The sequence below is a fragment of the Medicago sativa genome, chromosome 3, assembly GCF_051527215.1.
Source record: "Medicago sativa cultivar Bolivia chromosome 3, Bolivia_mono, whole genome shotgun sequence".
Classification (NCBI taxonomy): domain Eukaryota; kingdom Viridiplantae; phylum Streptophyta; class Magnoliopsida; order Fabales; family Fabaceae; genus Medicago; species Medicago sativa.
The window spans coordinates 70,402,307-70,428,596 of record NC_140751.1 but is presented as its reverse complement, the minus strand read 5'-3'; the positions used below and the strand labels follow the sequence as shown (position 1 = coordinate 70,428,596).

General features: G+C 33.2%; 1 protein-coding gene and 1 pseudogene across 4 annotated transcripts in view; both read right to left on the bottom strand.

Annotated features, from left to right (window-relative positions):
- Window positions 1-8,231: 8,231 nt before the first annotated feature.
- LOC146939715 (receptor-like cytoplasmic kinase 176) lies at window positions 8,232-11,470 on the bottom strand. Of its 3 annotated transcripts, none has more exons than XM_085753259.1 (7): window positions 11,275-11,470; window positions 10,666-10,739; window positions 10,089-10,414; window positions 9,711-9,846; window positions 9,444-9,586; window positions 9,237-9,360; window positions 8,232-8,793 (listed from the first exon to the last, which is right to left on the bottom strand). In XM_085753259.1, exons 3-7 carry the CDS (start codon window positions 10,230-10,232, stop codon window positions 8,357-8,359), a joined length of 984 nt encoding a protein of 327 aa, XP_085609385.1. In that variant the 5' UTR covers window positions 10,233-10,414; window positions 10,666-10,739; window positions 11,275-11,470; the 3' UTR covers window positions 8,232-8,356. The 3 variants fall into 3 exon arrangements, with proteins under 3 accessions (XP_085609385.1, XP_085609384.1, XP_085609383.1); XM_085753258.1 differs by having other exon boundaries at window positions 10,666-10,727; XM_085753257.1 differs by lacking the exon at window positions 10,666-10,739.
- Window positions 11,471-15,068: 3,598 nt separating this feature from the next.
- The window catches only part of LOC146939713 (receptor-like cytoplasmic kinase 176), a 34,552-nt pseudogene continuing 23,330 nt past the window's right edge, over window positions 15,069-26,290 (bottom strand). The window contains exons 2-6 of the transcript XR_015031756.1: window positions 16,964-17,262; window positions 16,688-16,823; window positions 16,454-16,596; window positions 16,222-16,357; window positions 15,069-15,846 (exon numbers count right to left, since the gene is read on the bottom strand). The product of XR_015031756.1 is annotated as a receptor-like cytoplasmic kinase 176 (transcript). The remainder of the gene's footprint in view (window positions 15,847-16,221; window positions 16,358-16,453; window positions 16,597-16,687; window positions 16,824-16,963; window positions 17,263-26,290) is intronic.

Here is a 26,290-nt window from a genome sequence, read left to right as displayed (position 1 = left end):
TTTTCCAAAATTTCATTAAAATTTAAAATTTTGAAAATTTCATTTTTCCAGAATTTTAATTTTTTTAGAAAATTTAGAAATTTTATTTTTTCCAGAATTTTTTTAGAATTTTTTAATCTTTTTTATTTTTTTTCAGAATTTTTTCATTATTTTTCATTTTATTAGATTATTTTATTTTTATTAATTTTTCCAGATTTTTTTTTTATTTTTCCGTTTTTTTCAATTTTTTTCATTTTTATTAATTTTTCAATTTTCCAGAATTTTTTAATATTTTTTTCAGTTTTTTATTAATTTTTCATTTTTCCAGATTTTTTTAATTAATTTTTCGATTTTCCACAATTGTTTAATATTTTTTTCAATTTTTTTATTAATTTTTAATTTTTCCAGAATTTTTAAATTTTTTTTATTAATTTTTCAATTTTCCAGAATTTTTTAATTTTTTTTATTTAAAAAAAAAACAAAAATGCCACGTGTACCCCAATAAAAAAAATAAAAATAATTATACAGTCTGCGCGCCACGTCAGCAGAATCTGTTGACGTCACGTGCCACGTAGGAGATTCTGCTGACTCATTGGGGTCAGGGGGCAAAACCAAAGAATCTTCATTTTACGAGGACGGAATCTAAAAAAAAAAAATTTCCTAGGGGGCAAAATCAAAAGTCTCCTATATTACAGGGGGTAAAAGCCTATTAACCCTAAATGTAATAATGTTAAGTACATATTTGGATTAGCAGTGGATCACTCGTTGACACTTCTCAATGTATGTGCGCCTTGATTTTGTTTGAAATTTTAAAATGTAGCTTTTATACTATGGTGATTTTGCATCGTGGGTGTCAACTTCATTCACCGTGATTATACATACGTGATTGGTTGTATGTACTTAACACCTTCCACTTTCATTCACCTTCATAGAGCCACTCTCTCTCTCTCTCTCTCTCTCTCTCTCTCTCTCTCTCTCTCTCTCTCTCTCTCTCTCTCTCTCTCTCTCTCTCTCTCTCTCTCTCTCTCTCTCTCTCTCTCTCTCTCCCTCCCTCCCTCCCTCCCTCCCTCCCTCCCTCCCTCCCTCCCTCCCTCCCTCCCTCCCTCCCTCCCTCCCTCCCCAACTAGTTCTTTCATTCTCTTCCGGCGTTTGCAATTGAAAAATGTTTAATTTCGTTCTCTTATCAAATTGTAAATGGTGGAAGAGAATGAAACTTTTTCAATACCAATGCATTCATTAATTAATGTACTTATAAAAAATTATGAAACATTAAATACACCCACTAATATTGAAAAGAGAAACATTAAATGGGGTAGAAAAATTTTTTAATCAATAATTGCACTTAAAAGTTGTGACATTTTCTTATACTCCCTCCGTTTCACAATACTTGTCCATTTTTAGGTATAATTTTGTTTCACTTTACTTGTCATTTTCAAGTTTCAATGCAACATTAATTATTGGTTTATCAATAATACCCTTACTTATTTATTGTAGAGAGAGAAATAATAGAATGAAATAATAAATGAGTAAGGGTATTATAGAAAAAAACACAAAGAATTTCATGAAAAATGGCAACATTTATTTGATTCCTAGGTATGTGTAATTTTTTCAAAATGGACAAGTATTGTGAGGAGTAAATGTGATCAAAAATATTAATTTTATTTTATTTCCTTAAACAAAAATAATTTATTTATAACCTTATTAATATTGAATGGGTATTTGCTCAAGAGTTGAAAAAATAAATTCAACTTCTCAACAAACACTGCATTCACTATTAAGAATCAATGTATACCCGTCAATAAATACCCCTACATGATTTTATTCAGACTATTTCATAGTTTTTTTGTTTTATAACCAAAGATCCTCTCTATTATACTGATAGTTATCGATGTGGGACATTTGACTCGGTTATTACTGTGCCTACTCCATGTCCTGAATTGTGCAAAAAAGGCTCCAAAAACACTCTCCCCCAAGAACAAGCTCCAATATTAAAAATCCTCTAATAATGTTTGTTTCTATTTTTCTATGATAAGATCACCATTAGCCTTACTAAGAAGGCTACTAAGATCACCAAACTTCTCTAAACCATTGCAGAGCAACAATAGTTAGTAACAAAAATCCCTTTTACTAACCTTGTGTTCTCATCACACAAATCATACAAAAAAGAAGAAAACAATAGGAAAGCCTTGTTTTATGAGATTCTAGCTTCAAGTAAAATGTCCACAAATGAATACTATGAGTTATTACATGCTGAGGTCCCTGTATATTTGGATTAGCATTGGCTCACTCGTTGGCACTTCTCAATGCATGTGTGCCTTGATTTTGTTTGAAATTTTAAAATGTAGCTTTTACACTATGGTGATTTTGCACCGTGACTGTCAATTCGTTCACCGTGATTATGCATGTGTGATTGGTTGTATGTTACTTAATACCTTCCACTTTGATTCACCTTCACTGAGCCATTGTCTCTCTTCAACGAGCTATTTCATTCTCTTCCACCGTTTGCAATTGGAAAATATTTGATTTCATTCTCTTTCATTCACTTATCCCTTATCAAATTGTAAACGATGGAAGAGAATGAGGGAGGGAGGGAGGGGGAGAGAGTGGTTGTTGAAGGTTTATGTTTAGTTGAAAACTATAGGGGACGTTAGTGTTGTTCAAAAAAACCTCATGAGATTGAGAAGTGTAATTTTTCCTTAATTAAAAGTTGGTTATATGTTGCCCTTGTGAACATAACTCAATTGACAAAGACGCTGCAATATGCGGGAATTAGAATTTTAACTCGATTCCTTAGTATTCCCCATTTATTCACAAAAGTGAATTTTTAGTCAATAGACTACTAGACCAAAAAAAAAATAAGGTCAGATTAATCTATTAACCGTATTCAAAAATAAATATTTATCATTGATCAATTAATTTAGTGAAAAATATATTTAATTATTATTGTATTTCTCTTATTTATGAATTAAATATATAAGCTATATATTGCAAATCAAAAAACATGACAATTCAAGGAGGTACCCGAGGAATACCGGGTTCGATTCCCAGGGTGAACAACGTTTGGCCAGTGCGCATGCCTCTACGCACGAGTCGGATTAGTCGCCCACCTTTGGTGGGTCGGAAACCGGAGCGAAAGCCAAAAAAAAATGACAATTCAAAACCGACCCTAATTTAAGTTAGGGTTTTTCTAATATGTGCAATATTCCATATGTTAAAACAAAATTAAAAGTAACAGATTTTTGTTGAAAAACAACAATTATTTATTAAAAAATTATATATTTAATACAAAATGCACAAGTTCCAATACAAACTTACTATTTTGTTTTTTTTTTTAAGAAAGAAACTATTTTGATTTTCTTAACATGTGTAAATTTGCACATGATATAAAAATCCTTTAAACCAATTCAAATAAATGAAAGAAATACTCCATCTGTTTCAAATTATATGTCATTTTAGAAAAATTTGTTTGTTTCAAATATCCCCCTAAAGTTATGCACTTACGTGCAAAATGCCCCCCCAAACTTAAAGATTTTTTTTTTTTCTTCTTATACTTGACTCAAAAGATATTAAATGCAAACAAGGAAGCTTGAGAAATGCATTTAGGATTCAAGGAAGAGCTTAAAGAGTTGATTGGTGAAGGGTACTATGGTAAAGGAGGATTACCAAAAGTGTTAATTGAAAAGAAATACATTGGTGGAATTTAGGAAATTCAGAAACTTCATGATGACAAGAAGCTTGAGATATAATTGCCCCCTAACGTTATGATGACAAAAATTTGTTTGTTTCAAATACTCCCCTAACGTTATGCAATTTCAGGAGGTAATTGACGAAATTTACAATTTCAGAGGTGTAATTGCCTATTTACTCAAATTTTATTTATAATATTATTAATATTATATGGATGGCTATTGAGAAGTTAAAAAAATAAATTTAACTTATCAGCGTCCATACAATATTAAGAGTCAAATGTATGACCAGCAATAAAAAAATACTCATTCTGATTTTATACAGATTGTTTCATAGTTTTTTGTTTTATAACCAAATTAAAGTTCTGCTCCACTCCACTTACAGTTATCGATGTGGGACAATTGCCTTAGTCATTGTCCTCCATTCCTCACCCTCTGCCCTAGAGGTTAAAAGCACCGATGAATTGAAGAAGAGGCATTTCTGCTTAAACCACATGAATTATCCTCTTCTCTCCAATAATTTTAAAATGTTAGCCAAAAATGTTATTGAGCATCAGAATAGCCTTTTACTCATATTTATCGATGTGGGACATTTGAATCTGTCCTGAAATGTACATTGTTATGGAATTTGACCATAAGTATATCTTGCAACATAAGCTCCAAAAACACTTTACCAAGCACTAGCTCCAACATTAACAATCCTCAAAGGATCACTAATAGCATGAACAAATTCTATCACACGATCACTCTGCTGAATTATTTGGTGAGATCAAATCATCAAACTGCTGTGTATAGGACATGTACACAATCCTTGCCTGGCAAAACAGCATGAACCTACTTGATCAAACAAAGTTTACCAATAAAATATCCACTAATGAATGCTGTGTATTAAATAATGAAAATGAAACATGAATAAGCATTAGATAAAATTGAGTACTTACTAATTTGTGCTCTGCAAAAGCAATGGGACGAAACTGATTGATACAAAGAGATGGAAACAGGGAAAAATAAGATGCAATGGATGCGTACCCGGTACCGGTACTCCTTTATGATTGGAGTACTCATGCATAAGAGGATATTTTGTAGGGAATGTCAAAAGGCTCATTAAACAATTAACAACATTTGTTTAAGGAGAGAGGCAACTTGACATCAAGGGGTACTGAGGGAAGATGGTGTGGATTTGTACAAAAGGATGAACTGTTTGTTTCTATGACGAGGATTTATATGATGTTGGACTATCCAATCTTGAGTTGTTGCTTTCTTTGGTTTTATTAACTTCACCCATATGGTGTGGTATTTAATGTGTTTCTCTTCTTTCCATTGCAATTTCCATACTACTTTATGGGTTGAATCAAACTTTATATGATTTAGATTTGATTTGTCATTGTAATTCAATTTGATCATTGTACTCCTTTCCGTTTTGAAGGTAAGGAAAAAAAAATAAGTTACACCTATTAAAAAAGTGGATTGATTACGTTTAAGTCATGATAAAAAGTTATACCTTTCCCTCTTAAAAAAAAAGTTATACCTTTCCAATTTTGCCCTTGAATGTGACTTTTGAACTAAACATATGGGAATGTTAAACAAATTGGATATAAAGTTAATGAGGGTAAAATTGGAATGGTGACATTTAATATATTGATTTTACTATACTTTTGCTTACACTTGAGATCACCAATTTTTTTATTTTGTTTCTTACGTTCGAGCCACATCTATTTTTTTGTTTTTATTACGTTTTTTTTAAGCAAGTAATGATATTTATAAAGCCGACGTTAATCCCATTTTACCTTAAATTGTAATAAATTATAAAAGGGGGTAAAAATGGGTTTTACATAAACAATAAGGGTAAAAATGAGACCATAGAAGATAAGCTATAAGTTATAAACTCAAACGCTACTTGAAATAACGTATGGAAATTAAGCTATAAGCTCATTGTCAAAAGAGCGTTACCAAACAAAGCTTTTATTGTCAGTCGAGCTTATAAGCTATAAGCTGACTTCTAGCCTTGCCAATCATATCCTATACCTTCAATGGGTGGACCATTGTGTGATGTCGTGTCAAAGATGATGTTCAATACTATTAACTAGGGTTAATTTTGAAGGGAAAAAAAACACTAAATGCATATACGAAATTGAAAGAATGTTTATACTTTGAGATAACATTTTTCTAATTGATGCTCGTAAGTGGAGACGAAGGGAAAACATTTTGATGGGTAGGGTATATAAAATATTGTTATGTGTATACATGTATAATAATTGCTATATACGAACACATATACAGAACTTATTTTACATTATTAGTAAATGTATAAGAATGTATAAAATACAGACACGAGAGAAATCAAAATCAAAATTACATTTAATATATAAGGGATAATTTACCTACAACAAATGAATTCATACAATCATTTCAATTCATCCAATTTATTAATTGCATGAAAAAAACTAGATATTGAAACAGTTATATATTTTTAATTGACGAAAAATAGATAATTGACAAAACTGTCACATTTAATTGAGTTTAAAAACAAAATGGTTGTAGGAAACAAAAAGGAAAAAAAAAAACTATAATTTCACATGTCAGTCAAATAAAAAAAAGCTGACAAACAAAAAACATACACATTCACAAATAAAATTATAATATTATTTATAGTTTTATTCCAAAATGAATTTATCCCGAAAAATTAATATTATTAATTACTCGAAAGATAAGCTCAAGTTGGAATAAAACTAACAGCTTTTTAAAACTGATAAGTTTCCAAGATGTGGACTGCAAATCCCATTGCCTTTTATTTTATAACGAAAGTTCCGGTCTACTCCACTCATAGTTATCGATGTGGGACAATTGCCTTAGTCATGATTGTAATGGAATCGACCATAAGCATATTGGCAACTCCCAAGTACCAGTTCCAACGCTAACAATTGAATCTGCATTACCAACTACACCACAATGCTACCCACCAAGCTCCATAAACCAAATAATGAATACAAGAAAGAGTGCAATTGGCAGCTACATAGCAACAATAATATCATTGTTGTTTCAAAAACGACACATCCATAATACTATTGAAGTCATATGGAAACTCTTTGTGTAAGTTAAAAGAAAATTTGTGATTGGCTTAGTACAAGTACATATGCATACTTTGCAAAGACACATTTTTGTATAAATTACACAGAAATTTATGTTGTTGCAAGTACAAGAGTGAATTTCTAGCCAATAGATTACCAAACCAAAAAAAAAAATACGGTCAGATTAATCTATTAACCATATTCAAAATAAATATTTATCATTGATCAATTAATTTAGTGAAAAATATATTTAATTATTAGTGCATTTCTCTCATTTATGAATTAAATATATAAGTAATATTTTGCAAATTAAAAAACATGACAATTCAAGGCATTTTGAGGGTGCTGGTGGTTTTTCTTGGGGGGTTTTTGGTGTTTTTATTTTCTCTTTTTTGTGTAATACTTGGGATTTAATCCCCTTATATATATAATATATTTTTCCATTAAAAAAAAAGACCCTAATTTAAGTTCGGGTTTTTCTAATATGTGCAATATTGCACAAGTTAAAGCAATTAAAAGTAATAATTTTTTCTTGAAAAACAACAATTACTTATTAAAAAATTATATATTTAAATAGAAAATGCACATGTTTCAATACAAACTTACTATTTTGAATTTATTCACTTCTTCACATGTGTAAATTTGCATATGATATAAAAACTTTTTAAACCAATTCAAATAAATACAAGAAATACTCCATTTGTTTCAAATTATATCATTTTAACAAAATATGTTTGTTTCAAATTATATATGTCACTTTACCATATCAAAGAGTCGTGAATGTTTACTTTCATATTATATCCCATACTATTTATTACTTTATCGTTTTCTAATTCTCTTAAGGGACCCTTAAGACAGACATTCTTTAAGGAACTAAAATAAGTAACTTAAAAAAGTCTGGCTAAAAAATGCCCTAAGGACACTCTTTAAAGATCCTTAAAAAAATATCATAAGAACACTCGTTAACATTTTAATATTAATTATAGTTTACTTTTTGAAATGAAATAAATATTAATATTAATTATTATTTTACTCTCTCAAACAAAAACAAAAATAATTTATTTATAATTTTATTAATATTACATGGATGTTCACAAAGTAGTTGAAAAATTAAATTCAACTTCTCAATAAACACTCCATGCAATATTAAGAGTCAATGTCTGTATGACCCGTTAGTAAAAGTACTCATATGTGACTTTAGACAAATTGTTTCATAGTTTTCAGTTTTATAACGAAAGTTGCTCTCTATTTTACTGATAGTTATCGATGTGGGACAATTGCCTTGGTCATTTTCCTCCATATCCTGATTGTAATGGAATCAGCCATAAGCAAAGCATTTTGGCAACAAAAGCTCCAAAAACAATCCCCCAACTCCCAAGTTCCAGCTCCAACACTTACTAAGAAGGTTAGTAAGATCATCAAGCTTCTCATCTAAACCATTCAATCTGCATTACTAACTACACCACAATGCTACCGACCAAGCTCCATAAACCAACAATGAATACAAGAAAGAGTGCAATTAGAATAGATGGTCAATATATGTCCAATATATATCTCTGTATATATATTTTTTAAAATAATGTATACTGTCTGAAGTATGTGTCATATGTCCAAAAATTTCTTCTACTGATGGAGAGGTGAAGCAGCAGATGAACTCATATTAGAAGTACCTTCTCCGCTTAAAGATTCATCGACGTTTTTTCCATGCTGTTTTGAACCACTGTTGCTTGAGCTATGCCCATTTGTTTTATCATTGGATTCCTGAAGTTGTTCCAACGATCTCACCACCTCTTCAATGTTTGGTCTATATTTTTGTTCTGCCGACAGACATCGAATTGCAACATGAGCTACTTTAATTGCTTCACGCGACGAGTATTGGCCTTCTATACGAGCATCCATAACTTGAGAAATCTTACGTTTGCTCATGAGTAATGGCTTGGCCCATGCAACTAAATCATGCTCTCCAGACGGTCGGTTTTTATCCAATACACGTTTGCCTGACATAATTTCTAGGAGAACGACCCCAAAACTGTATACATCACTCTTTTTGGTTAGGTGACCTTCACAAAAAAGACAATGGAAAAAAAAGGTTAGTAATGATTTTGAGTGTGTATATATATGTGACATTTTTAATAACTTTGAGAATTGATTTTATTTCATTACAAAGCTAGAAATAAAAGCTTTTTGGGAAAATTGACTTTGGGACTGCAACAATTTAAGGGACCAAACGCCGAACATAACTAATTTGTGATCAAACCATGTTTTACAACTGAAGTGTCTGGCAGTGAATTCAAACGATGGCGTACTAAATATGGAGGGTTTTTGTCAAGCGAAGCTTTGAAAAATTGCTTGTTGAATTTGAGTTAAAATGTAGTCAGCATCTGAAGTCTAAATACAATAACGTAAACGATAGACGAAGCTGGATGTATGTAGAGACCAACTTTTTCCTAGTAGAAATGCAAAAATAATTTGCTGATACTGTCTTGAATAAATTTTGAGATACCTGTGGCTAAATACTCAGGAGCTGCATAGCCAGGGGTGCCCATTATTCTTGTAGAGACATGACTCTTACCACCTTCTGGTCCATCTTTTGCCATCCCGAAATCTGAGAGTTTTGCATTATAATTCTGTTTGTTAACAAAAAGGAATGTTACAACGCAAGTCTAATTAGTAATCTCTCTAATTAGTAATATCAACTTAATTCACTTACAGAATCAATCAAGATGTTAGAAGTTTTGAAGTCTCGATATATAACTTCGACTTCATCACTGTGAAGAAATGCAAGACCCTTAGCAGAATCAAGAGCTATCTTCATTCGGATTTTCCAAGAGAGTGGCTGAAAGTAAGAAGCTCCTAATCCATAAACATTAGGCAGAGATGAGATTTTGAGGGATTTAATATACTAACTAGTAAATGAAAGAACTAATAAAAAAGCTTGGAAAAAAGAGTAATTGAAGGAGGAAAGTTAATAACATACTTCTAAACAAATGATTATCCAAACTTCCTTTGGTCACAAATTCATATACCAAAATCCGGTAGTCATCCTCTAAGCAGTAACCTATCAGTTTTACTAGATTTGGATGATGCAGCTGTCCAAGGTAATTGATTTCTGTCTACGAAATACAAGGTTAATGTTAGAGCAACAACCCTGGCTCCAAAGAAAACATACTCGAAAAATGCAAACAAAGAATGCACAAGATTTGATCACGGAGTTTGGTCAATTGTGCCTACGTCTCAAACTGCATAGTGGCTGCAGAAGTTTTCTACTAAAAAAAAAGTGTCCTAAACTAATTTGATATTTTCGCAACTTCAAATGCAATCAAATTCTTAATTATTGAGCCTACAGGACACTCACCAACCATTCACTATGTCCCTGATTGCTTTCTTGGTTAAGCCTCTTGACAGCAATAACAAAACCAGTACCTGGTTTAGTAGGAGCGAGTGTGTGCTCGTCGATCCAACCCTTAAATACACAACCAAATCCACCTTCGCCAATCATACTATCTGGACGAAAGTTCCTTGTTGCGGCTCTTACCTCGTTGATAGTGAAACACTTCAAATAGTTGGATTGCAATATCTCACCCTCAGTCCTAGAGCTTAGAAGCACAGATGAAGAAGAGGCCTTTCTGTTTAAACCACTCGAAACATCCTCTTCTCTCCCGACAACCTTTGAATTCAAACCTGTTTATCTCAGAACACAAATTAACTTCTTAGGCCTTATTCTGGCAGTAGTTTTTCTAGGAATAATTTTAATAACATTAATTCTATAATTTAATTTAAGTCATACTGTTCTGATTCACGCTGACAATTTTTTTATGGAAAATAGAGGCGAATCGCCAACACAGTAGAAGAAAAGAAGGTACAAACAATAACAATCATGCAACTATGCAATGCATTGGATCTCAAAGTTCATAAAAAGGAAAACTTCTTACATTCTCTTGAAGAATTTTTTCTGTATTATTGATTTTTCCGTCACTCTTTCTCTACTTTTCACCTATAAAACCAACTGTTATGAGATCACGATCGTCAAGTTCAAAAGCTGCTCGAATTAAATCTTTCAAACTCATTTTTATTGTATACTAAATTTCTTTTAAGTTTGAACACATATTTTAATCCACACGCCACTTCATGGCTGAATCTACCTAAACTATATGCAAAATTTATTCTTACAAATCTCAAGTATATATAGTATGATTGAATTAAAGACAGTGGGAATATCCTCATAGCTAGAGAGGATCTTTGATCACCCCTTAATAATTTCTAAACAAAATTTCCTCACTCAAAGCAGTAGTATAGTTCCATTTTGATTGTTACACTAAACACAACATAACTCATCACATAGTATTAATTAAATAATAAATATACAGAAAATATAGAGAATCCTACAACTATATTAATTTCCTTAATTATATAACAAGCAACATACTATATTATGAAGAAAAAAAAATCACATATTAGATCATTCAGAACTCAAATCCAAACAATCAAATTGAGCTGAGATAACAAGTAAAAAAGTTGAAAAAAAAAAAAAAGAAAATTACCATTATGTGTAGGACTCTCAGCTTTGACCTTTGCACTAAAGCAGCAACCCATCATCATAGAACACAGAATTGTTGGATCCTTTCAGTGCAATCAGAAGAGTAACTAGTAACTACAAGTAGAATTTTTCAATTTTTGATGAGGAAAATTTGCATAAGCAAAGAGCTTGAAAGAGAAGAAAAAGAAATATACACGTGTGAGAACAATGATTTTTTCCACACATATAAGGTTAGGTGCCACACAAGGGCATAATTGTTAATTCAACCGACCATTGTTTATCAAGTCAACACTATATAATAATAATATAATATAATATAATATAAATAGGTGTTGAAATGTATTTGTGTGTTTGAATGGGGTCATATGTCTTTATCGGGTTCTTTGTTAGACCATCGAGAAGAAGGATACAATGAGAACTGGTTTCTCATTGGCTGCTACTTTAATTGATTGTTTTAAGATAAAGACAAAGTTGAAAAAAAAACAGAGAGATGTGCGCACAACAAAAACAATACTCGCTCCGTCCATATTAGATGACATAGTTGAAAATGTGAACGGTTGGTTTGATATACTTTGATCATATTTTTCTTTTAATATACAAAGATAAATAATATCATATAAGATGTTAGATTCGTCTCGATGAATATTTTCAAAATATTAAATTTGCATAATTTTTTTAATAGATAATTAAAAATATTGAAGATAAAACCTATGCATTGGTATGTGTGACAGAGTCAACTGTGTCACTTAATATGGGACGGAGGGACTAGTAGTTAAATATGTATTTTGTCTCTAGTGTTTTAGACTTTGTTTTGGAGTCGGTAGGAAAGAGAAGGGGGAGGGAGGGGAGACTTTTAAAGGTGAAAAAATAGAGAAAAATAAAATAATCTTATATATTTTTTTTGAAAGAATAACTTTTTAAATAAGGATAAATTAATGTTTATGGTTAATATATTTTAATTTAGTTGTTTTATTTTTGAACGTCAAACAAATTTTATTAATAGACAACAATAAATGTAAGTGGTATAAAACCCATCAATAAGATAGAGTACAATTAGTATTCAACCCATCCAAAATAACCTAGTGAATGACCACTTTTTTTTTTGGCACAAAAGAGGGCCAAAGGTCCAAAAGAAAACTAAGAAACTAGTCGAACATTCTTAGGTATGGAAGCGCTGGAGATGTCATTAAAAGAAATCTATGAAGCTCACTGGATGAATTCTCCATTCTGATACAATTAAAAGAGTCTAGAAAAAAGTTAAAGTTAGCCAACCAATCAACACATCGATTACCCTCCCTCCAAGTATGACGAAATTGGACTCGCCAATCCAAAGATATGAGATTTCGAATGTGTTGCACCAACATGGGAACTGAGCCACTAAAATTGCAGTTTTCTGTAACTATGTCAATCAAGATTTTAGAATCACTTTCAACAATGAGTTGCGAAATGTGCTCTCGCCAAGCCATCTCCAAACGAAGATACATGCCCCACATTTCAGCATGAAGTGCATCATATACTCCAATCTTTCGAATGTAGCCATTTATCCATCTCCCTTCAGAGTCGCGGAAGAGGCCACCACAGCCTGAATATTCCCCACCTCCTTTGCAAGCACCATCACTATTGAGTTTAATCCAATGTTCAAAGGGAATCTTCCAACCTATAGATTGTCTCCTTCATTTAAAAATTGTGATGAGGCCGTTTTTTTTCGAACACAAATCTATCTTTTGAGCAAAATTTTGGATCGTCAAGACATGGTTATTTGGTTGTTGAAAATTCTCTTCAAAAATAGCTTTGTTTCTCCACGTCCACATGAACCAACAAGTGGTCATGAAAGTTGTCTTCCAATTTGTACTATGACCACCAATACCTAGAGTATCGTAGACACAGTCACGAAACACATGAATGGTAGTCTCATCATCTCTCCCACGTCTAGTACAAAGTGGAGATATACCCACTCCCCACTTGCTTATCCGAAAGTTGGTAAGGATGCGCTCCTGAGTTGCCAACCAGATGAAAGTTTGTATACGGTGTGGTCCTTTCCAGTCCCACAAAGATTTCCAATCTCCCTCTAGAGCATGGATATCCCCATGTTGCAACCTATAAGCACTTTGAATAATAAACTTATGAGTATTAGCCCCCCCCCCCCCCCCCCCCCCACCCAATCCTACGGTATCAGGGCCGTCCGCCTCATTTAGGTCAGGTAAAGCAAGGACCTGATTCACAATAGTATTAGGCAAATTATCCTGCAAAAATATTAAATCCCAATTTCCTTAAGGAGTCAGCGCATCTCTCATAGAAAGAATGCTATCAATGAGGTTTTGGGAAGCTGAGGTTAGGAGCATGCCCCCCTTAGTGAATGGACAATCCACTGAAACATGAGTGGAGTGTGTTGGTTTGGACCGTCTTTCTCTCTTTTCTCTCTTCTCGTTTATTTGTTAATATGTTGGTCATTAACCTAATAAAATTACTAAATTTTGAAAAGTAATTTAACGTATTTCTAATTGTAAATAGACTAATAAAATTTTATATTGATATTTAACATTTTTTTACGTAAATAATCTTATTACACAATAAAGTCTTCAATACAATGTCGTAGGGTGGAGTAGTCATAATACGTGGGAATAACATTAAAATTAGACACTTTTTTTTTTGGACAACTAGTCATATAAAGTGAGTGTTGCTTGCATTCTTTTACTCCTATTGATCCCTTTTTTCGATTCTCATAAGCTAGGTCATATACTCCTATTGGCCCCTTTTTTCGATTCTCGCCCAATGCATCTATACGTAGTACTATATTTTGGAGTTTCAGGGGTTAAATAAAACCTTGCAGTTTTGAAAAGTTGATTTAAGTTGTTTTATTTTTTTTAATTTATAAATCAATGTCATCCAATTGGAGAATGTTAGAAATTTTATTTTTAAGTGTTGATTTTCTATTAAATTAGTAAGCATAAATTAGTTGAATGATATATATCTTGACATATCATGAAATATTCATCTTGTAGTCATGAATATTACACATGACATGGTGAGTATGTTTGAATAGTATAATTTATAGTTGAATAGATATATGATGAGTGAAATTATTGCAACTCTTCACATAAGAGTAATATATTTTTTTTAAACCAATGTATCCTCTATGCGTAATTGCATAAACTAATCTATCTTAGTAACTAAGACCTATTTAAGACATTTTCCGACATATGTTTTTTATATGTACCTCAAGGCTTGAGGCAAATAGTTAAGGGATTCAAACATCTATCAATTGTTGTGTCACACCATGTTGATCATTAATAAAAGAATTGTCAGAACATTGAAACCCTTACATGAAAGAGTAGGTCCTCCCCTCTCAACTTTTCTTATAAATATTTGTCTACGGGCATATGACAATAATTGAATGGAGTTGCATCTTCCCCCGCCTAGATTTGAGAAAGAAGGAAAGGAAGATTTCATCCTATAATCATTGATTAAAAGAGAGACATTCAAAAGTATCAAATCAATCTTAAGACGATGACTTCAAGAGATATTGTCATTTCTTCGAGAAACATTGTGTGGACCAGGACCAAGAATTTTGGTTTGGTCACACACAAAGAGAGAAGAGAGAAGAGAGAGAAGAGAGAGAAAATGGAGAAGAGAGAAGAGAAGAGAGATAAGGCAAATTCTTGTGTGTGACCAAACCAAAATTCTTGGTCCTGGTCCACACAAGATTTTCTCTATTCTTATGACTATATATAATATCCTTAATTCATGGAACTGAAGAATCTTGGATTCACCGATCATGACATGATACTATGACTATGATTTATGCTATAGTTTGTGATGTGCAATATATTCTTTAAATTTCATACACTGTATTATAACTATTCAACTCATATTTTACTCCAATGATCTAAAAAATACGCAACTCTAACCCACACTTTTTGTCAAAAAAGAGTAACACTCATCACTTTCATATTTATATGAACCAATCTTTTATTCCAATTCTACCGTATCATAATTAAGCTACTTTAAAAAATTGATGCAACCTACTTTGCCCCCTCAAGTTCTTCCAATATTGAGTAGAAAAAATAACGAACAAATCCTTTCTCCCATTAAACCTTCTTAGATACTTCCATTGAAGATGCTATTATGACATTTCATTTATTTCTTCACTTAAAGATACATTTGGCTCTTTTTCAATGTTGTTCTAAACCAGTAATGCTTGAGATATGACCATTGACTTTGATGGTTGTTTTGTTTGATGGAGCTCCCCACACCACTAATTGTGTCATTAGAATTCTGAAGTGGTTCCAATGATCTCACAATCTTTTCTATGCTTGGTCTATATTTTGGTCTTTCCTACAGACATTGAATTACAATGTGAGCTACTTTCATTGCTTCCGACGACGAATATTCACCTTCTATATAATCATCCATATGGCTTGAGAGATCTTGCATTTGCTGATGAGTAAAAATCTCGCCCAGTCGACTAAATTTTGTTCCCCTAATGGCCTGCTTTTATCCAATGCACGTTTGCCTAACATAATTTCTAAGAGAACAACCCCGAAACTGTATATATCACTCTTTTTGCTTAGTTGACCTTCACAAAAAAGACAATGAAAAAAATGGTTAGGAGCAAAATTGTAGGTTTTTATAATCATTATTGATCACTATAGACCTAAAACCAGTGAAGTGTAAATAATATACTCAAAGTGAATGGTTTTTGTCAAGCTAATAACCTTTTTGAAAATGTTCATACACTATGTACAAGGTATGATCATATGATGCAATATGAAAATACTTCATCTGAAATGAAATATAAGCAAAAGTGGTAGTTGAAAAGCCGATATATGCGATTAAAAATTTAGTCCACATACATCAACATTTGAACTACCATTTTTGCTTATATTTTATCCCGGAGAGAGTAGTATGCAATAGTAACTTTCTGATATTGGCTTGAAAAGGATTGAGATACCTGTCATTGTATACTCAGGGGCTGCATAAACTACGAAGCCTGTATACATTCTATCCAACTCGATATCATCATCACCATTATCGTCTTCTAATCTATCTTTTTCCAACCCAAAATCGTATATTTTTGCATTATAGTTCTGTTTTCAAAGAAAAAAGAATTTTACAAAGCAAGTCCAATTAGTAATCATTCCCTCTATATGTCCAAGCTAGTAAGATCAATGTAATTCACTTACAGAATCAATCAAAATTTTAGAAGTTTTCAAGTTTCCATGTATCACATTCACTTCATCACTATGAAGAAATGCAAGACCCTTGGCAACATCGAGAGCTATCTTCATTCGGATTTTCCAAGAGAGTGGTTCAAAGTTAGAAACCCCTGCTCCATAAACATAAGGTAGATATATGAGTTTTTCAAGGTTTAAGATACTAACAAGTAAATGATAGAAGGATGAAAATTAATAACATACTTTTAAACAAATGATAATCCAAACTCCCCTTGGTAAAAAATTCATACACCAAAATCCGGCAATCATCCTCTAAGCAGTAACCAATCAGTTTCACAAGATTAGGATGACGCAGCTGTCCAAGGTAATTAAATTCTGCCTAAAGTACAAGATTAATTAGTCTCATCATAGTAAATATCAAAATTCTCGTATGTCACCATCTATTTTGCTAAAAAAACAAGTTTCATAAACTAAATTTGATATTTTCCTAACTTCTTAATAAAGTTAAACGACACTCACCAACCATTCACTATGTCCTTGGTCGCTTTCTTTGTCAAACATCTTTACAGCAACAACAATACCAGTACCTGGTTTAGTAGGAGCGAGTGTGTGCTCATCGATCCACCCCTTAAATACACTACCAAACCCACGTTCAACCACTTGACCACTTGGATGAAAGTTCGTTGTAGCAGTTTTAAGCTCATTGAATGTGAAACACTTCAAATTGTTGGATTGTAATATCTCACCCTCAGTCCTTGAAGTTAGCAGAACAGATGAAGAGGATGCCTTGTTGCTCAAAACATCGTTGGAATTCAAACCTGTCCATGCTAGAATAGAAACATGCATGAACTAACTCTTATGCCATATTTTTCTACCAATAATTTCAGTACCATTAATCATATAATTTACGATTTCGTAGTAAGGAGAATAGATGAGATTGAAGATAGTCAGATCACTAGAAGCGGATGAAATACGTAGAAAAATTATCAAATAAACTATTAAGTAAGATTTTGAAATTAACTATGTTAACCGAAATATAGTTTATTATTGAACATTATGCCGTAATTTGATCCATGTAGCCAACCAAACTTGGTGGGAAACGACTTGGATGTTGACGTAGTATTAATCTTATAATTTAAGTTATAAAGTTCTCAACTTCTCATTTACATTTGATATTTTTGATGGAAAACAGAGGCCAACTCAGTTGAGAAAAGAAAGTACAATAACATTATTACATTGATATCAAAATATAACTCATCACATACTATTCATTTGAAGCAAGTCTTTTTGGTGTATTAAAATATATTGGAAAAATAGAGCTTAAATATATTAAAGCTGAACTAAATAATTAGAAAGTTAAAAAATAAAAAATGGGAAAAATAGAATAACATTAAGGATACCATTATATGTAGGACTCTCAACTTTGACCCTAAAGCAGCAAGCCATGAACATAGAACTAATTCAAGAACAAAGAACTTCTTGTCTCTTGTTAATTTACAGTGTAACTACAAGTACGATAATTTTTCCAATTTGCATAAGCAAGGCCTTGAAATTATAGAGAAGAAAAGCAAATGTGAACGTGTAAAAACAATTATTTTTGTCCTGGCTGCTACTTTAATTGGTTGTTTTATGATCAAGTTGAAGAGCCACAACAAAAGCATAGTAGTTAAATATGTATTTTGCCTTTATGAAAATAATAAACTAATTATGTGTGTTTTTAATTAATCTTTCATATAAGATCAATAAGAAATTATTATTTCTTTTCCTTCAAAAAAAAAGAAATTATTATTTCTTTGACTCGGATAGATAAGAAATTATAACCACTATTACGGGACTAAAAACAAATAAACATTCTATAAAAAGTTGGAGGTGGTTTGAACCTAATCATGTTATTAATTTTTGTTTGAATGCATTTTTTATGTTTGTAACTCAACCAGATAGAGCTAAGAAATAAAAAGTTGGATGTCCCTGGATCAAATCTGGATAAAAGAGAAAAATTAATCTAACAACTAATTACTATCGTTTGCCATTAAAAAAGTTTAAATGCATTTTTATTCCTATTTTAAATTAAAGATTAAATTGCTAAATTTAAGATTGAATAATTAAATTATTAAACTACTGAAATTTTATGGTCTTTATTGTTTTATCTTGGTTTTCGGGTGTCAAACATTGATTACGTTTGAGCCTTTTAAACCGGTGATATCTTATTTTTTCTTGGGAAGGGAAAAAGTAAGCAAAACCCTTGAGAATCGAGGTCCGGGAGTTATTTTCGCTACGGGAAGGTGTTAGGCACCCATAACGACTATAGTATCCTATAGGAACCGTCTTTAATTTCTACGCGCGCGCTTTATTTTTAAATGCTATTTGAAAATGTTATTTACACCTAAAGTTTGCTAAATGAAGAATTGGAGGGAGGAGGATGTGTTTGAGTTTTTATTTTAGTTGAATTGAAGGAATTTTGTTCCTTGCCTACGTACCCGTTTAAGGGATCAAATCCACCGTAGTTCTCTCTCAAAAAATGTTTTTGTTTTTGTTGGTTGATTTTAAGTTTGAAAATGGGATTTTGAAGAATAGAAAGAGGCCTCAAGGGCATGAGATTAGGAAATTGTGAGGTTGGATTAATGATTTGCAAAAGAAGTCAAAGTTTGATTATTTTCATTGAAATTTGATTAAGAAAATGGAAAAGAAAATACAATGGGATATTGGATCCCAAGGTTTATTTGGAAAAGGTTTGAGTGAAGTTGTTCACATTTGTTTGGAAAATTGGTTTTTTCTAAGTATAAGTCCTAGGCATTCATCTAAACATACAATCCTAAACATACATCTAAACATGCATATTCTAGCTACTTAGTGATGTGTGTGCATGTGTCGGTGCTTGTGTCGGTGTACATCATTAGAGTCCATTGTCCTTTACATCATATCCTAGATACATTCTATGGCCTCTTTGCCAAGAAAATTAAAAGTGCATAAGGGAAAAATATTACAAAACCTCTAAATATTTACATTTTAAACTTGGCATGAAATTGAAACCTAAAATGCAAGAAATTAGATGAAGAAGGAGGTGAAGTGGGAATGCTTATGATGAATATGAAACATGAAATGAAAAGGTTAGTAGCATAGAGCAATATCAAAGGAAATAAAGCAAGAGAAACACTAGGACATAAAGGATAGAAAATAAAGGCAAAATAGTGCAAATATAGCTAAAATTTGTTCATAAAATGCAAGAACCAAGTGACCTATAATTCTCACATTCCAATTACATTTTAAAGGTTTAGAAACAAGTTTTGGAATGGGAATTAAGGCTACATGATTTACTTGACATTTTAAAACAAATTTGGAGCATATTTACATTATTTAACTACTTAATGACTTGTAAGCTAAGTAACCTACCAAAATTCACAATTATGCAACAAAATTAAGCACAAACAGTGGCTAAACTTCTATGAGATCAAATGGTATAGGTCACCAAAATTCATCAAGCAATTTGGATTGAAATCAAGCAAAGTTCCACTTATTTTTAGCACAAAATATGACAAAACTAGCAAGAAAATTAACACCTCATTTTTTTACCAATTTTAACATGTGAAAATTATCACAAAATACTACAAAAATATCAAGAAATCTATATGAATTTTTTTGGAATTTTTTAAAGGCTTTTAAGCTAAAAATCACAAGAAAATTGCTAGTTTTAACAAAAAACAAGGAAAAAGCTATATATATTTTTTATCAAGATTTATTATGCAAAAAGGTTATGAAGCATCAAGAAAATTACCAAAAAAGATGTGGAAATTTATTTGGAATTTATTGAAGAAATTTTTATCATGCAGGAGGTGTAAAAAGTGGAAACAGTGTGTAAAATAGCAACAAATTAGCAAGAAAGCGAAATTCAGTAGACACAGACCCAAGCCCAAAGGTTTGAGTTGAATCTGGGTGATCCAACTGCCTTACAGCCGTAAGATCAACCCAACTCCACTTCAAACCCTAGATCCAAGGGTTGAGGGCGCGTGGTACACAATAAGCAAGATTAAGCACACAGAAGGTTCCAATCAGGACCGTACAACATATCATACAATGGATCTAACGGCTAGAAAGCAAGCAGAGGCTAAACCAGGACGAACCAGACTGGTTTACGTGAACCAGTCCGGTTTACGCCCTATAAAACACCTGAGGCCGGTCCAACTCTCACAACTCACCTCTCTTTCTCTCTCTAATCTACGAGCTCTCTCTCTTCTCTCTAGACTCATCTTCTCCGGCGGGTTTCACCGCCGCCGGTGAAGATTCCGATGCCGGAAACCTAACTAACACTCAAACATACCAAAACTCTCCGATCTAAAGCTTTTCACCGTTTATTTTTCAATCTAAACACGAATCAAGCATCAGACATCACAAACAAGACTTAGATCTATGCAGATCGAGGCTCAAACTTTACGGTTTTTAAGTTTTTTTCGAAAACTCTTCGTACTTTTGAAACGAGGCTTTAATCCATGTTATTTCTTCTGCTGATGATAGATTCGAACCTGATTTTGTAAAAGGAACGATGAATTTTTGCAGATCTGTGTCTTAGGGTTTGGTTTCGAATCTTTTGAAAAAAAATTTTGGAATATGATGAAACGAAACCCTAAACTGAATTGTTTTACTTGCTTATGATGATTTCAAGCCTCGTTTCAAGAAATAAACGGTGAATCTTTGAGGTTTCACATCTTTTAGGGCTTCGTTTCAAAATCTTTCGTATTTTTCGAAGCTCTTCTTTAATTCACCGTTTATTTGTGTTCGTTGAGCTTCGTTGAGCTTCTTGCAATGAAAAAAAACGAAGAGGTTTTGATGAATACCTGAATTAATCTGGAGGTTCGAACAAAGATCCTTAAGAGTTTTTCTGGTAAGTTGAAATCCGAAAATAAATCGGTATCCTCTTCTTCTTCTTCACTGATCCGAAGCCTGCTTCAATTCCTCTTCTTCTCTCCTTCAAACCCTTCGTGATCGCACAATGTGCTTGAATTGCGAAGGTACGAACTCGGTGATGAAGGTTCTTGATGAATCTCTGAGAGTTCGTGACAATTTCGATTGATTTGCACAATAAATTGTTGAATTAAGCTTTGTATTGATATGAATTTGAGGAATTTCGAAGATTTTGGAAACGGTTAGGGTTTCTGTTACGAATGTTCTTGAAAATTTTTCTTAGAATTTTGGTGTTTGATCTTTGATGATCAGAGAGAGAATCTGAAAGGTGTTTGTTGAGTTGGCGTGTATTGAATGGGTCTAGCAATGATTGGGACTCCTTATATAGCTGACATGTGGACATATGCCCCAATAGAAAGTTGACACGTGGACAAAAACCCTAACTGATTCGGCCTTGGCATAATTTTGGACATTGGGACCCTTTCTGCAATTTTTGAAAGCTGGAGGACCATTCTGCAAATTAAAAAAAAACTAAAGGGACAGGACTGCAAAAATGGAAAAGAGGACTTAATTGCAATTTTAAAACTTAAAGAAGAAAAATTGAAATAAAAGGACCGTTATGCAAAAAAAAATGCGAAATTAAAGCCTAAAGAAAACTAAGAGGGACTTGAATGCAATTCTGGACACTTTGGACTTAGAAAAAACTAAAATAAAATTGAAAATAAAAAATGATAATTTGACTAAACGTAAAGTGAAACGTCTAAAATTTGACAAAACGGACTAAAACGAACAAATGGCCTAAATGAGGTACTTTAAAGTACCTCTCTACCGAAATTTCGTGTGAAATGACCAAAATGCCCCTGGGGCTGAAAACGACTAAAAAAAACTCAGATGCAGTTAAAAAATGGATTTTTAACAGAAATTGAATCAAAGACTCATACAAGCAAAATTAAAAGACTCAGAGACAATTTTTAGGATTTAAACAGTGACTTGACACTTGAAATGACCAAAATGCCCCTAGGGGCAACACTGACTCAAAATGACTTCAAATGCAAATTTTGGAATGGATTTTGACATAGAATGAAACAAAGACTTATTCACACTACTTGAAAAGACTCAAACAAAATTTTGAAAGACTGAGAGAAAATTTTGACATAGGAAATGACTAAAATACCCTTGCATGTGAATTTTGCAAATAACATTGAAATAAAATGCAGAGAAAAATGCAATTGATCAGAGACATATCAGATGACTTATAATGCAAGGAAAGAAGAATTGAATAAGTATTTTTAGGTCCAAAATTAGGGTATAACAGCTGCCCCTATTTAAGTTTCTTTGTCCGGAGAGTCAAGAGACGAAGTCTTAGAGTTGACGGGACGAAGATACTTAAATATTAACATTTGTACTGTTTTTGGACGTAAAAATACGCTTTCAGAGTTTCAAAGATTATGAATGCTATGCAATATTTGATTATGAATGCAAGACGAACGACTGGAGTCTATGGAACCTGTCATGTCACTGGGGATTCAGATAGACACTGGCAGGGTAGACAAACCAGGGATAGAAAGTAAGGTACAAGCTGTTCTTTGGGTCGAACTAGTCACTTGACCAAGGAATACAAAACAAGAGATAGGTGCAAGTTGTTCTTGGGATTGAACTTGGCACTTGACCGGAAACATAGACATATAGGCAGATACAAGTGGTTCTTTGGATCGAACTTGACACTTGGTTGGAGATACAAACAGATAGGCAGACACAAACTGTTCTTTTTGGATTGAACTGGCTGTTTGGCTGGAGACACAGACAAAAAGGGTTGATACAAGCTGCTTCTTTGGATCGAACTTGCTTGTTGGATTATCACCACGTCATGTGGGAAAGTGCAGACTGTTCTTTTAGAACGAACTCGTCGTTTGACCGATAACAAAGCATAAGCTGGGTACAAACTGTTCTTCAGATTGAACTTGCCGCCTGACTGGTAACAAAGCGTAAGCTGGGTACAAACTGTTCTATCGAACTTGCCGTTTGACCGATAACAAAGCATACGCTGGGTACAAACTGTTCTATCGAACTTGCCGTTTGTCCGGAAGCATAGGTATATAAGCAGGTACAAGTGGTTCTTTTTTGGATCGAACCTGGCACTTGACCAGTAACAAGATACAAATTGAAAGTCTGGCTTAACAAGACACCAATTGAAGGTAAATTGTCATTGACTTGGTTTGAGGATAGACATGACCATTTTTGTTGGCCCAAAAGTAAATTGACATTGATTTGAATTGAAAATTGACATCGACAGTTGAAATAGACATTGACATTGACATTGGCTTGGAAATTGAGATTGACATTGACATTTGACATTGACATTGAAATTGGAATTGGAATTGGAGATTGACTTTGGAGATTGTCATTGAAATTGGAATTGACATTGACATTGGATATTGGAAAGTTGCAATTGACATTGAGATTGGATTGAAATTGGAATTTGACATTGGAGTTGGATTGAAATTGGAATTTGACATTGGAATTGGATTGAAATTGGAATTTGACATTGAGATTGGATTGAAATTGGAAATTGACATTGAAATTGACATTGGAATTGGAAATTGGCATTGGGATTGGAATTGGAAATTGACATTGACATTGTCATTGGATGTCAACATTGGAATTGGAGATTGACATTGACATTGTCATTGGATGTCAACATTGACATTGTCATTGAATGTTGACATTGACATTGTTATTGAAGTTGAGATTGCTTTGAATTTGACAGTTGAAATTGAAATTGAGATTAGAAAGTTGAGATTGCATCGAATTTGACAATTGAAATTGAGTTGAATTTTGACAGTTTGACATTGAAATTGAGATTGGAATTGACATTGGAGATTGGAAATTGCTTCGAATTTGACAGTTGACATGATTGGAATTGAAGTTGGGGAGTTGAAACTTGCATTGAATTTGGCAGTTGAAAGTTGGATATGCAACATGTATGTATGGTATAGCAAGATTATTGGATGTATGAGCACATAAAATGCGTGATTATGCATGTATGAATGCTTGAAATGCATGATTGGTTTGTAGTTTGACAGAGAAGTTTCACAAAGGCAGACGAAACATTGGAAGATTGGGCACGTAGTGGCTCGTGCTGCAACATATTCACAGGGGAAAAAACCTCTTTGGAGAGACCGTCGTTGAAAGACGTATCGAAACCATGGCTGAGGGCAATAAAACTTGTAAAGGAGCCCTTGGAAAGTTCTTGGATACAGGTCGCCGTTGCTAGGCGTGTCAGTGCTGAGTAAACATTGGATGTTCGCATCTGTGGTCAATGCTTTTCAATTTTCCATTCTTTCATTTTTCATTTTCAAACCCCATTTTTGCCTGAACCGCCCTTTCGGGTTTTCGATTCACCGGGGAGTAAAGATTCTTTTCATTGCCCCATTTTTGCCTGAATTGCCTTCATAGGTTGTCAATCAGCGGGGTGCTCATTTTTGCCTAAGCCGCCCTTTCGGGTTTTCAACTTAGCGAGCTTTTTATCTTCATTTTTTTTTTTATTCTGTATTTTTATTCTTGCCATTGACCACAGATCATCCTGGGGAGTAACCTGCTTGTAACATGTATTGAAATAGACATTGATATTCATTCATTCATGCATGTTTCATTGAAATGTACCCTGTTGCTCAGGTTTGCTTGCAAAATAGACAGAAAAAATGTTTTAATTTTCAAAAATGTTTGTTTCAGACATTGACATTATCAAATGGAAAGAAAATATTTTGTATAAAGCATTGAAAGTAGAAAGAAAATAGAATTTCAAACAAAAGCACAGGCTCAAATTGATGTAGAAGAGTGAAAGTCAGCCAAAGGCATGACTTCACGGATTTACAAAGCTTGGAAAATGGTAATTTTATGGGTTGGTGATACATTGAACACGATGACCGCTACATTTCATAGAAATTTTGAATTCACAAGTACAGAAGCCTCTGATGAAGATGATCATTGACAGTTGCAGATGCCCCAAGGGGTGATGGTGATTTGCCAGATATAGTTACTTGTCTTTTATTGTCAACCTCATTTTTGCATGAACCGCCCTTTCGGGTTTTCGGCTCATCGAGGCGCTCATTCTTGCCTGAGTTGCGTACAATCTCAGCGAGCTCTTTCATATTCATTTTTTTTAGTCCCTAACTTTTGCCTGGATCGCCCTTTCGGGTTTTCGATCCACCGGGAAGCGCATTTTTGCCTAGGCCGCCCTTTCGGGTTTTCGACCTACCACGCTGTTCTTTTCTTTCTAGACAAAGTATTTCTTGACTATATCGGCATTGACAGGATTTGGGAGTTCAACACCATCCGTGTGTGTAAGAATCAAAGCACCACCAGAGAAAGCCTTCTTGACAACATAAGGTCCTTCATAGTTCGGTGTCCATTTGCCCCTTGGGTCGGGTTGTTGACTTATCCTTCTTTTCAATACAAGTTCGCCTTCCTTGAATTCTCGAGGTCGGACTTTCTTGTCAAAAGCATTCTTCATTCGCACTTGATACAACTGTCCATGAGTCATTGCATCCATATGTTTCTCTTCAATCAGATTCAATTGATCATACCGACTTTGACACCATTCAGCCTCAGTTAACTTTGCTTCCATGATTACTCGAAGAGATGAAATCTCCACTTCCAGAGGGAGAACTGCTTCCATACCATATACAAGAGAGAAAGGAGTTGCCCCGGTTGAACTGCGCACTGTAGTACGGTAACCATGCAAGGCAAATGGTAGCATTTCATGCCAGTCTTTGTAAGTAGTGACCATCTTCTGAACAATCTTCTTGATGTTCTTGTTAGCGGCCTCAACTGCACCATTCATCTGAGGTCTGTAAGGAGAAGAGTTGTGATGTTCAATTTTGAATTCTTCACATAAAGCTTGCATCATGCTATTGTTCAGATTGGAACCATTGTCAGTGATGATTTTGT

Bases quoted from the DNA above. Each gene is read 5' to 3' on its own strand.
- LOC146939715 (XM_085753257.1), bottom strand. From the start codon at position 11,332: ATGATGATGGGTTGCTGCTTTAGTGCAAAGGTCAAAGCTGAGAGTCCT. The intron at 9,361-9,443 runs GTAAGTGAATTA...GTTAACAAACAG, and splicing joins CTAACATCTTGATTGATTCT to AATTATAATGCAAAACTCTC. The intron at 8,794-9,236 runs GTATCTCAAAAT...TTTTTTGTGAAG, and splicing joins TCCTGAGTATTTAGCCACAG to GTCACCTAACCAAAAAGAGT.